The following is a 13,242-nucleotide window of genomic DNA, read 5'->3' as shown; positions in this document are numbered from 1 at the left end:
GGAAGGCAGAAGGGAGACGGCATTCAGCACGCGGGCGCACATGGGCAGAGCAGCAGGTACCTTGAGTGGCTATGAAGTGGTTTGACCTGTGGTAACCCTAGAACAGGAGAAGAGGCTGTGGTGAGACCCCAGGAGCAACCCCTCGCTCCCTCTGCTCTCATCTCCTCTGCCCTTTCCCAGGAGCAGCACACACAGGACCTCCTAACCAAGGGGACCTTGTCCTCCCAGTCCCCCAGGAAGGATGGAAGAGAAAGAACAGCTGGGACACCAGTGTCTTGGGTCCAAACCCATCTTTACTGTGTGACCCCACAGAAGACACAACTTCTATATCGCCTAAAGAGTCGCCCCTCAATAAACTGGGGGGATTAGCCACAGTCAGCTTACAGCCCAACTGTGTGGATACAAATAAAGTCCAGGGTGATCCTGCCCGGGTTCTCAGGGTGTCCCCAGACCCCAGGCTGGGTCTCATCAGTCATCCCAGCCCCCACGGGGCAATTGGGGAGGGGGAGCAGTGCCCCCTCCCCACTGCATGTCATCCAGAGCTTGGGGGACCCAGTGACCCAGATGAAGGCTTCAGGTCTGAAGCAAGCAAATACATGGGTTTCTCGTGGCCCTCAGATAAAATGGTTTTTAAATAATAATCATTTTTGAGACTGTGACCTCAATTAGGATCCCTATTATGATCACATACTGTGCTAAGCACTTTACTTATACGATCTCCCACAAAAGAGGGGTCAAGAGCTACTTCATCCTCCATCCCCAGAGGCCTCAGACTGTGAAGAGGACCCAGCCAGCCCCAACTCCCACCCCAGGGTCACAGCCAGCCTGCTGTCCTGCCCGCACGTGACACCCAGGGCACCCCTGTGGGCACCACGGCAGAAGTTAAAGGTGCGGCAGCATTGATGCAAGGGAGAACAATCAGGTTCACGCCCGCAGCCCAGCTCCCTGTGCCTTGGGACCCGAAGGAGCCCCGCAGTCAGACTGCCAGGGTTCAAGTCCCAGCTCGACCTCTTGCTAGCTGTGTTTCCCCAGGCAAATCCCTTCATTTCTCTAGGCCTCGATTTTCACATCTAATGGGAACAATCACTGTATTTACCTCCCCGGGCCGTTGTGAGGAGTCAGCAAAGTAACATACCATCAAGGGTCTGTCACCACAGCCAGCAGAGTCGGCACCTGACCAACAGTACCTAGTATTACTGCTACTACTTTCAAGTTCAAAGAGAAGCCCCGAAGACTCCAACAGTATGGCTGTCAAGAATTCCCAGGGCAGAGGGTGGTTTACCCCAGGGGTTAAGAATCTGAGGCCGGGGAGTCAGGTGGATGTGGGTTCCTATCACAGCTCTACAGAGATGCTAAGTGACTCTGGCCATGGAAAGGGCACTCCGAAGTCTTTAATGGACACCCGCAGCTCCCAAGGATTTTGTTAAAAGGCAGATTCAGACTCAGACTCTGGCACAGGGCCCAGGATTGCACCTTTCCAACCAGCTCCCAGGTGGGACCAGTGCTGGATCTGAAAACACACTGGACTGGCTAGACTCAGTCTCCCAGAGCCTCTGCTCCCTGCTGCAGTGTGGGGATAACAGTGAGACCCACATACCTCAGAGAGTCTGCTGTGTACCCGCAAACTGTGTCCAAAACCCAGTTCCAGTCACCAGCAGTGAAGAGGGTCCCAGAGCCACTGGGTCCTCACTGGTGGAACTGCTCCGCAGCTGGCCGACCTCCCCAGCCACTGCCTCTGCCTCAAGTCCACAGTCAAGCTGCTGGGCACATGGGGTCCCAGGGAAAGGGCAGCAAAGGTGCTGCCAGGGCAGCCCTCCCACCTCCAGCACTGGTCAAGCTGGGAACAGGCTACTCCACCCAAAACCAGCTGGCCTGAGCATCCCCGCCTAAGAACAAGCATCTCTCCAGATTCAACAAGCATCTCCCGGGGCCAGCACCCAGGACAGCCTGCAAATACAGTCCACAGCTGAGCAAGTTTTCAACAAAACCCACCCCCCATCTGCATATTAACTTCTTCAAGCATAGGTGTGTGCCTGCACAATTAGAGAGCACTACAATGGAAAGTATGAAATGATCAGGGGTGCAAGAAAGGTAAGCAGATCGATCGCCTTGAGCACACCCACTTTGGAGCACCCGAGAGCGTCTGAGAGCGCACTGGTCCTCACCACCCCAGGCATCGGCAAATCCTGGGCACCCTGCTCCTAGGGCACACCCCCATGCCTGCCTGGAGCCTCTGGTTGGGTGGTGCTGGGGGACTGACACCTTGCATCCTGGACAAGCACCCCAGGGCCTCCTGGTGCTCCCCACCCCAGGGAGAGAACCAGAGTCTAGTAGGAGGGTCAAGGGCTCCCATGGGGCTTGAGGCCCAGCTCAATGCGGCCATGAGCAAGTCATTGAACTTTCCTAAGGCTCTGTCATCTCGTCTGACAAACGCCAGTCCCTACCTCTCAGAGTATGGGAAAGATGAAATGATGTGCCTAACGTGTTGGCACAGCACCGGGTGCCCAGCCAATGACACTCTTGCTAACTGGCATTTGAAGACGGATTAAAGCCAAGTCTTCTGTGGCTACTGAAGAGTGTGGACAATGAACCAAGCAGGTGGGATGATGTGTTATACGGAGACTAATGGAAAGAAATGTACCTGTATTCGTCACCTTCTCATGGGGGCGCTAGGGCTGAGTATATCCATCCATTTCATGGGCCTATTCCATCTAAATCTGGGAACTTTACAAACTCTTGAAGCACACTCAGAATAAGGGGGGTTGATCTCTGGGAGCACATCTGAGATAACCGGTCGTCTCCAGCAGCTACGACTGTGAGTACCTTTCACTTTGTATAGACAGAAATGTGTGTATTTCTGTATTGTCGGAAGGTTTGATAATGAACTGTACTTTTGCAATCTTTAAAAAATAAGAAATATTTTTTAAAGGACATAAAATAGAAAGGTACCCACGAAATAGCACACAATCCCATCAGGCATCCAATATTATAAAAAGAATATGCAATTCACCCTTGAACAATATGGGGCTTTGGGGCGCTGACCTCCTGGGGAAGTTTGATAATCTACACATAACTTTTGACTCCCCAAAAACTTAACTACTAATAGCATGGCTGACTGGAGGCCTTATTGAGAACATGAATAGTCCAGTAACACATATTTTGTATGTTATATGGTATTATATACTCTATTCTCATAACAAAGTGAGCTAGAGAAAAGAAAATATTATTAAGAAAATCATAAGAGAAAATACATTTATAATTTATAAATAAAAATAAATAAAATGTAAATAAATACAAATTTCTTAAAAATTTAATAAATTTTTAAAAATTATTTATTTTTTAAAAATCCACAAGAAAGTGGACTAGTGCAGTTCAAACCCATGGTGTTCAAAGGTGGAATGTACATTAAAAACCAAATTAAAGGTGCATTAGATGAATAGGACTTTTTAAAAAATATTCCTAGAAGGCCCAGCAATGGCACAATTTTTAAAAATAGAATAGAAAAACTGCTCCCCAAAAATAAAACATTCAAAGTAGGGCTAAATTGAGGGCAAAGTAGTTAGGGTTGAGTTTTAAGCAAACTGACCACGAAGGAACTTGAACGCCAGAGAAACTAGTTTTAAGAGGACTGGCGGGGCCACCCTTGCTTCCCTGAAGACCCTGACTCCCAAGCAGCAGAAGACAGGGCACCCTGAGCAGCTTCCCAGCCCACCCCTCCCAGAGCCCCACAGAAGGTATGGCTAGTGAGACTTACTGGGCATGGGGAGCTGGGGGACAAAGGTGACAGAAGGTAGTAGCCAGTGAAGGGGGCCTGGGGAAGCACCCCAACCCTGATGCCCCATCTCGGGGAGGGGAAGGAATCGTTTACAACAGGGGTAGTGTCAGATCTGCAGCCCCAGATGGCCCCTGGCCAGGCTGCTGAAATGGACAGTAGGCTTTGGGTGCAGGAGTGGAAGGGAAGGAGGACAGAGACAGAGAGAGAAAGACAGCCAAAGACCATGAGAGAGTCTGAGATACCGCTGGTGAGAAGTCAGGAGGAGGAGGAGACGGGGAGAGAGATACTTACTTCACGGTTTATCCGAATCTTAATGAGGCCAGTGAGGGAACAGTACAAAGCAAAAGAGACAGAAATTAGGCCAGAGGCAGATGGAGGTGGACGGAGCACAGGAGTGGCCAGGATGGGCAGTGTGAGGAGGGGAGGCAGAGCAGAGATGGGGGCCGGGCTGGGCCGGAGAGCGGGGAGTGGCGTGAGTCTGCCGCGGGGCCCACGGGGACACTGAAGAGACCCAGAAGGGGCCCGTCACCAAAGTCTAAGAGGCCAGGCCCAGCCCGTATCCCAGTCAAGGGAGAGCATGGGAGGTAGGGGAGAAGGCAAGGAATTCCGGAAAATAGGGGGCAGCGTATCTTTCTGGCCCCCGGAGGTAAAGAGGGACAGGAGAGGTCTCCCGAGTCCCTGACTGTCCCACCTCCCAGGTACACATCTTCCTCTCCCTTCACTCCTGCTGCTCCCTACTCCCACCCTTTCCTCTCCAGTCACCCAAAGGCAGCTCAAAGCCCCCGCCTCCATGCAGCCTGCCACGGCTAACTCTGGCCATACCACTCACTTGCTGTGTGACCCTGGGAAAGTCAGTCCTCGCTTCTGGCCTGTACTTTCCCAGCTCATCTGAAATGGTTTTACCTATAAATACGTTCATGTGTCTCCCCCACTAGAAGCTACACATGCAAGGAAAGCAGGGATGGTGTCTATCTCTGGTGCCCAGCACAACTCCTGGCACATGGTAGATGCCCGAAATAGATCTGATAAACGAATAAATGATTCTCTCCCAATCTTGGCTTGATGTCAGGGTGGGAGAGTCTGCCCAGGGTCCCTGGGCCCTGTCCCATCTCGCCCTCATTCACACCTGGGGAGCAGACTCACCACATCTGCACGGGCCTCCTGGCTGCCCTGCCCTGGCCCTAGCCCCTTCCTCTGGTCCAGCCAGACCAGCAGCTGCTGCACTGGATGGCAGGAGAGCCTCATGGCTGGTAGCAAAGGCTTGGGAGACACAGACAGGCCGAGATCTGAGTCCCTTTTCCCCCAAGCACTAGCTCTGTGACCTTGGACGAGTAGCTCCACCTCCCTGAGTCTGTTTCCTCACCTATAAAGTGAGATCGCGATGCTAACTACCTCGTGGCATGATTTCAGGGATTATAGAAATGAAATATTTGATATAAAGTGCTTAGCACAGTGCTTGGCACCCAGTACCTGCTCCATAAACATGGGTTGTTATTCTTCAAGTACCACTCTGATCGCAGTCCAAAGGCAGCAACTCCATGGGACCCCTAGGGAAAAGCCCCACCTCCTCGGCCTGCCTTCTGAGGCCTTCACCACCCAGCCCCTGCCTGCCTGCAGCCTTCCCGTGAGTCATGCGAATCCCAGCTCCAAGACTCCGTCTCTTGGTGAGAGGGGCTCCTTCCTCAACTCCAGGCCTAGCTGTCTGCCCACTCCCCTTCTTTCTGCTTCATGGAAGTGCCCCCATCTGTCCACCCAGCAGGAAGTTTTCCTGATGGCTTTCGTCTGCCCTCCCCTCCTCTGAGCTCCCTGGCACTGACTGCAGGAGGAGGGGACACTGTGAACCCCCACATATTCCCTGCCAGGTCGCTGGCCTGCCTGGGCAGTGAGCCTAGAATGGGCAGGGCCAGGCCAGTGGAGATGACAGCGAGGCACTCACGTCTATGTAGTTGGCGTTAATGGAGTCGGCATCGGGGCCTCCCATCATCGGGGGCAGTTTCACTCGGTGCCGATCATCTGGAAACACAAAGCAGGGGGCCATGGGGTGGGCAGGGACTGAGCAGGGGAATGCAGAGCTAGGGCAATGAGGGGAAGCTTCCAGAAGGCAGGAGAGCCAAGGAACCTCGAGGCTCGGGGCTGACCAGGAGGCTCTCAGTCCCGGAGGGGGCACGACAGGCCAGGGGTTAGAACCTGGGCTGCGGCACCAAGGGGGCCCAAGGTCATGTGCTACTCAGGCAAGTATTAGCTGTGTGACTTTGAACAGGGAGCTTAACCTCCCAAGCTTCAGTTTCCTTATCTGTAAAGTGGGGGTTATAAGATGTGCCACATCACTGGGCTACTGAGAAGTATGTAAAATAATGGGTGTAATATTCAGCACATGGCTTGGCATGTGGGAGGCCCTCAGTAAGTGGCTCACTCGGGCTGTTCTCCACCCCCACCCAGGTCCCTCCCACCCACGGCCCCTGACCCAGGCCCTTCCCCAAGACTCACAGGCAGGCACGGGCTCTTGCCAGCTGCCCTTGACCTTGTCTTTCTTCTTTGTGGCATCCCAGCCTTCAAAGAAGCTCTGCCAGAAGGGAAAATAGAGGGATAGTCAGTGGGGGAGGGAAACCGCTCCCCTCATAAGACCCCATCCCATAACAGGATGGGAGAGGGACCACAGATAAGGGCCAGATGCAGGGTTCAACTTGGAGCCTGAGATCAAGTCACTGCATATCCCTTTATCAGCAAGGGACTAAGTTAAAAACCAAGCAGCGTGAAGGGAGGGAAGAGAGAAGAGTGGGGGGCGGGTATCAGAGTTCACAGACACTTCAGAGCAAGGGTCAGGTTTAATGTACACGTAAGGGGTTTGAGTTGGGAAGAAGCAAAAGTGAGGTCAAATTAAGATTAGAATAAGGTGGTGTCAGAGTCCAGGTGGAGGGAGAATGGGATTCGAATCAGAGTTCCAGTGGAATTTAGGATGATAGTTAGGGTCAAAGTCAAGATTGGGTGTTAGGTTAGAGGTCAGGGCCCCTCTTGGTGGTCAGAGTCATATTAGGGAGAGGATGAGGATCATAATCAGGGTCCAGATGGAGACTGAGAGAAGACTGGAGGTCAGATTTCAAGTCACGATCAGGACGAGGTCAGAAACCAGGTCAGTCCGAGATTGGGGTCAAGGTCAAGGTAAAAAAAAAAAAAATTAGGTTGAATTAGGGACTATCAGAGCAAAGGTCCATCCAGGGCGAGGCTGAGGGTTGCCAGGGTCTGGGTCCACAGCGAGCAAGAGCTAGGCAGGGCCCCGGCAAGGCATCCTGGCTGGCCGGGGACCCCGCACCTCGTACTCCTGCTTGAAGCCATAGCCCTCCGCTGTCTTCATCTGGTTGATGTGCTGCAGGAGGTCGGCCACACGCACCGCAGGGTGCAGCTGTCCCGTGTGGTATGGGGAGCCTTTCCGGCCACAGGGACGCCGCGGGGAGCCCCCCAGCAGGCTGCTGGCCTCGGTGACCCCACTGCTGCGCTGGTCTCCTGCAGTCAGAGAGAGGAAAGGAGGTTCCTGACGCACACTACCCCCTTGCCTGGGGTGCCCCATTTGGACTCAGGGTGGGGGAGGGGTGCATGGCCAATGCGGATGTGGTTCCTGGAGCCAAGCAGCCTGGCTGGGCCCACCCTGTGCGCCCCAGGGCAAGTCCCTTCCTGTCTGCATTTGTTTCTCCGTCTGTAACATGAGCAGGCTGGGTCACATGGCCTCTGAGGGCCCTTCTGGCCCAGCCCTTCTGGCCCTGCTGTGATCCTGGGGTCCCCTGACTACTGTTCCTCCCCAGCCTGGACCACCCCTCTGTGACTTCCCTGAACTGCCTGCAGGGGGCAGCGCTCAGCAGAGCCCGGGAGAGCCCCCCTCTTCTCCCTCTCTTCCAGAGAACAATCTGGAACAATTGGCAACTCCCAGTAATTACCCCCATTCAAAGACAAGCAAATCCCGAAATTAGCTGCTGCTGCCACCCCCTCCACAGATTAACGGGAGACACCTGAATAGCAGCTTTTCTCCTGCGCCAGCATTTCCATTGTCAGCCTGGGCGGTGGCCTCAGCCAACTGGAGAACAGGTCGAGAGGTTCACAGTGACACTCACACGCACTCACAGACACACTCACACACACACACACACACACACACACATACACACACACCCTGGGAAAACTATCCCCTCCCTCCAGACCCACCTGCTCCCCGCTCTTCTGGTCAGCATCCCCAAGGACATCCCACCCTGGTCCCCCAGCTCAGGCCCCAGGACTGAGCAAAGTGCCCGGCTCAGTCACACCCACCTCTGGACACTCGCCCTCATACATTTAACACTCATTTCTCTCCTCCTGTCCTGGGTACAATGCGGGGGCTCAGTCAAGGTCAGCCCTCCCCATTTCTCGTGGCTCTTCTCTGCCCAGGTCCAAGCTGGCAGGGGCAGGTGGGAAACCCCCAGTGGGGCCCAGGTTCCAGCCCCTTCCCTTCCTACCACCTCCAACACCCTTCTCCTTCTGTTTCTGCCTGCTGAACTCCCACCCATCCTTCACATCTTAGCCAGAATGAGCCTTCTTAGGGAACCTTCTCCAGCGCCTGGCCTCTGATTCCTACTCATGGCTGACAGAATGGTTTCATGACACCAGGACAGACTCCTGCACTGCTCAACTCCCCCAAACTCCAAGCCGTGGCTCTTCAAATCAGGGGGGACTTCCATACCCTGCTTGGGTTCCCTGTGCCACAGTTTGAAAACTGCCTCGAGGCAGACAGGCAGTGTGATGGCGCAGCCCACCCCACCTGCTTCTCTTCTCTGGGGAATCAGTCCAGAGCTACTGGTCACCCAACGTCTGAAGACAATTCCTTCCCATCTGATCCAGATTTTCTAGTTACTAACAGCTGGAGGGCATGCTGGTTACATGTCGGTTACACCATTGTGGGCAGATTCCCCAAGCCCTTAATTCATCAGATGGAAAAAATGAGGCCCAAAAAAGAGACTTGCCTAACGCAGTGGTTGCAAAAGTGCATTCCAGAAAACACCGATCGTGGCAGATTTCTAAGTGCTACTCCATTAAAAAGGAGACAAGGAGGAGGATGAAGAGGGGTTCTCGGTTTTAAAGGAATCTGTGAAATTCTGGTGGAAAGGAAAAGAAGTCTGTTTTTTCCCTATAAAACCTCCCAGGGCTTCCTATAAATTAGTGTGCATTTCCACTCTCCAAGAGATGAGCAGAAACAGCCACGTTTCACCACCATCTCTCACCACCGACAGCTTTCTTTGTTTGTTTCGGGAAACGTCCTCAGGGGAACACAGGGATGATCATGGTGATTAAGACACATGCTCTGGAGTCAGACAGGCCTGAGATCAAATCCCAGCTCCACACGCGACCCTGGGGATTCTACTTACTCTCCCTAAACCGCCTTCTTCGTGTGTCAAGGGAAGACAAAAACTTACTCTCCCAGCCGATGATACAAATATTAAATAAGATAGTGCGTATAAAACACCCAGTCCTGTGCCCGGCACATAGTGAGCACCTACAGCCGGGGCTGTGGACACAACTAGTCCCAGAAAGCCAGGGCAGTTGGCTGGCCAGAGGCAGCCTTCCTTTCTCGGCCTGTCTCGACTGCAAGATCCGACAACATCGGATGCAACATGTAGATGCAAAAGAGCATCTACAACAAACACAAGCACCAGCATTTCACGACAAAGGCTATCAGCTGGCTCGACACACTGGGAGACAGAGGGGTCCCAGGGCTCTCTCTGGAAGCCATGCTGACAGCTCCCTGGGTGGGAGCCCTCCCTGAGGGCTCTCCAGGTGGAGAAAGGGGCAAAGGAGCGTTTTGGGAGTCCAACAGCCCATCCCTGGGGATGTGAAGGGTCAGCCCTGAGGCATACTCATAGCCACATACGGATCAGCTTGCAATGGCTAAAGACGAGAAAATCCCACCTGGTTGGGGTCCTGATGGGAAAGAGGCCAAAGCCAAATGCTGGGCTTCTGCCTGAGCCCAAGAAGGACATAAGACATTCTACAAAGACCACCAGAAGGGGTCCCTGGGTGGCTCAGTCAGTTAGGCATCTGCCTTCAGCTCAAGCCATGACCCTGGGGTCCTGGGATTCAGCCCTGTGTCTGGCTCCTTGCTTGGTGGCGAGTCTCCTTCTCCCTCTCCCTCTACTCCCCTATCCCCTCCTCATGCTCTCTCTCTCTCTCTCTAGCACTCTGTCTCTCTCAAGTAAATAAAATCTTAAAAACAAAACAAAACAAAAAACCAAAGACTACCAGAAGACAACAGGGTAATGAGCGACAATGTCTCTAAGAGGCTCTTCTCCTTCCTGGACCCAGAGAAGACTGGACTCTGCTCTCCTCGTGCATGAATTCCCTCGTAGGATGCAAGACATACACTCTCCCCTGCACCCCACCCCCACCCCAAGGACCAGCTTGGAGAAAGAGAGGAAGGAAGGTGAGAGCAGCCCTTAGCTTCAAGGTTGTCCCCCAGGGTTTCTTCCAGATGCTCCCCAGTTCCATCATGATTGTGGGACACCTTAAGCAAGTAACCACAGACAGTTGAGGTTTTGGGAGGAAGGGTTGAGGCCCAGAGGGAAAAAAACACTGGGTATGGAGCAGAGAGACCCGAATTCAAATTTGGAGTCAAGTCACTTGACCTCTCTGGCCTCAGTTTTGCCATCTGAAAATGAAAATCTTCAGACCTTTAAAGATGAGCCCTTTCCCTGATTCCCATCTATCTCCGATGAAGACAGGCCCCCAGTTACATGATCGAGGAACACTCCAGACTTTTCCTTCCCTAGTGCAATTAGGAAATAATTTTAAAGAAACATAGCTTATAATAATAACTAATAATATCTTACATATCAAGTGCTTTCATAGGCCTGGCAAGATACTTAAGTCACTTAATCCTTAGACTATGTAAGCATGACTCTCATCCCCTATCCAAACGAGGAAAGCAGGACCCACAAGAGATGAGTTACTTGGTCATTAAGCAGCAGCACCAGGATTCGAACCCAGGCCCATCGGACTCTGGGGCCCTGATGGCTACCCTACTTTCCTGTGTCTTTCTTCCTGATAAGGGAGAATCTGTGTAGAGGAAAAGAACCTAGCACTTATTTAACAAACCTTTTGGCAGACAGAACCCAAAGGCACCCACAGGGGTCAAGAGCTCCAGATGGACAGGGCTCAGAAGGGGTTGAGGGTTTTCACAGGCAGGATTTCAGACACAGCAGAGGGCCCATTCCCACACACTGGGAACATCCCAGCCACCTTCCCCACAGCCAGCCTGCCACCATTTACTCAGCATGAGAAGTCCCCACGTGAAATTCACAGGCTGAGGATGCAGCAAAATCAGCACGGCTTTCTGTTCCCTTGCACCAAAATCTGGGCTCCTCTGTTTGGAAAGCAACCAAGGAAATGGAGGCTGGACCAGCGCAGGGCATGGTCCTACAAGACCAGATGGACCCATGGCCCCAGGCTCCTGCCCACAGCTCTGCCATAGCCTGTGGCATGCCTGTGGTTCCCACTTCCTCCAGCAGCCACATCTCATCCAGCCCAGCCCAAACCCTGGCCACCTCAGCCCAAAGGCGCATCTTTTGAAACTCCAGCAGCATGAATTGCTCCCACCGTCCCCATGGCAATGAGTCTGGGCCCCGACTTCCCTAGGCCATGTCTCCCCAGCTGTCAGCAAGCTGGCTGGGGGTGGTGCCCATGCATCCTGCTTCTCTGGGTCTCTCCAGAGGACTCAGCAGCAAGGCATGCGCCCATGCTGCCCCCACTTCCCGCTCTCCCCACTGCCCACCAGAGTTGCCTGCCCAATCACACTTCTCTGTGTGCTCACCTGCACTGGCTACCCCCTCGCCCATGCCTGCCCTTCCTTTCCCAGCTCTGCCTGTCCAGATCCTGCCCATGCCTGGCTCCTCTCTGCAACTCAGAAAGACCTGCATTTAAATCCTGGTTCTGTCACTTTCTACTCCTTTGTTAAGTGACTTCCCCTCTCTAAGGCTCTCTGTTTCCTCTCGGCTTCCTCATTTGTAAGGTGAGTTGATAATAGCTACTGTGCTGGGCGGGGGTGAAAATTTAATGAGGGAGATCATAGGGACAACATGATAAATAAGTGCATGTCAGTGAATTTGAAAACCTAAATGAAATGGGCAAATTCCTAGACAAGTAATAACTTACAACAAGTGGCTTGAAAAAAATAGAAAGTCTCAATAGTCTTTTACTCCTTTAAATAAATTGAATTAAAAGTTTAAAATTTTTCTATAAAGACTGTTTTATAGGTGAATTCCACCAAACTCTCAAAGTATCAATTATTCCAATCTTTCATAATAAGAGTAAAGGAGACGAAACCTCGGTATATTTTACATGACTAACAGAATCTTGGTACCAAAAACCAGACAAGGATAGTAGAAAAAAGAGAAAATCATGGGCCAATCTCACTCCTGAATACAGCTTTGAAATCCTGAGCATTATTTTACCTATACTGAATCCAAAAAGACATACAAAATGTAATGAATCATGACCAGGCTGAATTTACCCCAAGTATGGAAGGTTATTTTAGCTTTAAAAAATCTGGAAATGGGGACGCCTGGGTGGCTCAGTTGGTTGGACAACTGCCTTCGGCTCAGGTCGTGATCCTGGAGTCCCGGGATTCGAGTCCCGCATCGGGCTCCCGGCTCCGCGGGGAGTCTGCTTCTCTCTCTGACCTTCTCCTCGCTCATGATCTCTCTCACTGTCTCTCTCTCAAATAAATAAATAGAATCTTAAAAAAAAAAAAAATCTGGAAATGTCAATCACCTCATTAACAACAACAACAATACACGTATATATGATTTGGCAGAAAAAGCATTTGGTAAGTTTAATGCTCATTTAAATAAAACCTCTTAGCAAACTAAAAACCAAAAAGAACTTTGTTAACCTGATAAAACGTTTGTACCAAAAACTGTAGCGAACCTTATTCTCAGTGTTTAATGTTAGAAGCATTCCTTTTAAAACCAGGAAAACAAACAAGGATTCCTGATATTACCACTTCCATCCAACCCAGTGCTGGAGATCCCAGCCAGTGCCACGCAGAAAGACAAGGAAAAAAAAAAAAAAAAAAAGGAAGGGAAATGAGACAGAAGAAACAGAACTACCCATATTTACAGATCCTCTGATCATACTCAGAAAACCTGAAAGACTGTACAGACAAAAGAAAATTAACAAATAAGGTTCTCAAGGACTATGGATATAAGATCAATATATATACATAAAAAATCAACTATATTTCTCTATATGAGCAACAATTAGAAATGTAATATTTTAAAAGTGTACCATTTGTATTGGGAAAACTGGACACCCACATGCAAAAAAAAAAAATGGAGTTGGACTCTTACCTCACACCATATACAGAAGTTAACTCAAACTAGAACAAAGACCTCAATGTAAGACTTAACACTATAAAACTCTTCAAAGAGGGGTACCTGCATGGCTCATTGGGT

At 51.4% G+C, this 13,242-nt stretch overlaps 1 protein-coding gene across 5 annotated transcripts in view; it reads right to left on the bottom strand.

Moving 5' to 3' along the window:
- LOC111142882 (protein tyrosine phosphatase, receptor type U) overlaps nt 1-13,242 on the bottom strand; it is a 76,619-nt gene that overhangs the window by 11,262 nt on the left and 52,115 nt on the right. For 3 of the 5 annotated variants that reach the window (XM_022496277.1, XM_022496276.1, XM_022496275.1), the window contains 4 exons: nt 7,086-7,276; nt 6,263-6,338; nt 5,712-5,788; nt 61-97 (listed from right to left, as the gene is read on the bottom strand). In XM_022496277.1, the coding sequence (XP_022351985.1) occupies nt 61-97; nt 5,712-5,788; nt 6,263-6,338; nt 7,086-7,276 (381 nt within the window). Of the gene's footprint in view, nt 1-60; nt 98-4,066; nt 4,085-5,711; nt 5,789-6,262; nt 6,339-7,085; nt 7,277-13,242 lie in introns of all 5 variants that reach the window. The other 2 variants (XM_022496278.1, XM_022496279.1) reach the window with 1 other exon arrangement.

Source organism: Enhydra lutris, unplaced genomic scaffold (genome assembly GCF_002288905.1).
Source record: "Enhydra lutris kenyoni isolate GAN:26980312 unplaced genomic scaffold, ASM228890v2 scaffoldscaffold9, whole genome shotgun sequence".
NCBI lineage: Eukaryota > Metazoa > Chordata > Mammalia > Carnivora > Mustelidae > Enhydra > Enhydra lutris.
The sequence above is the reverse complement of the archived record's forward strand: the minus strand, read 5'-3'. Positions and strand labels throughout refer to the sequence as shown.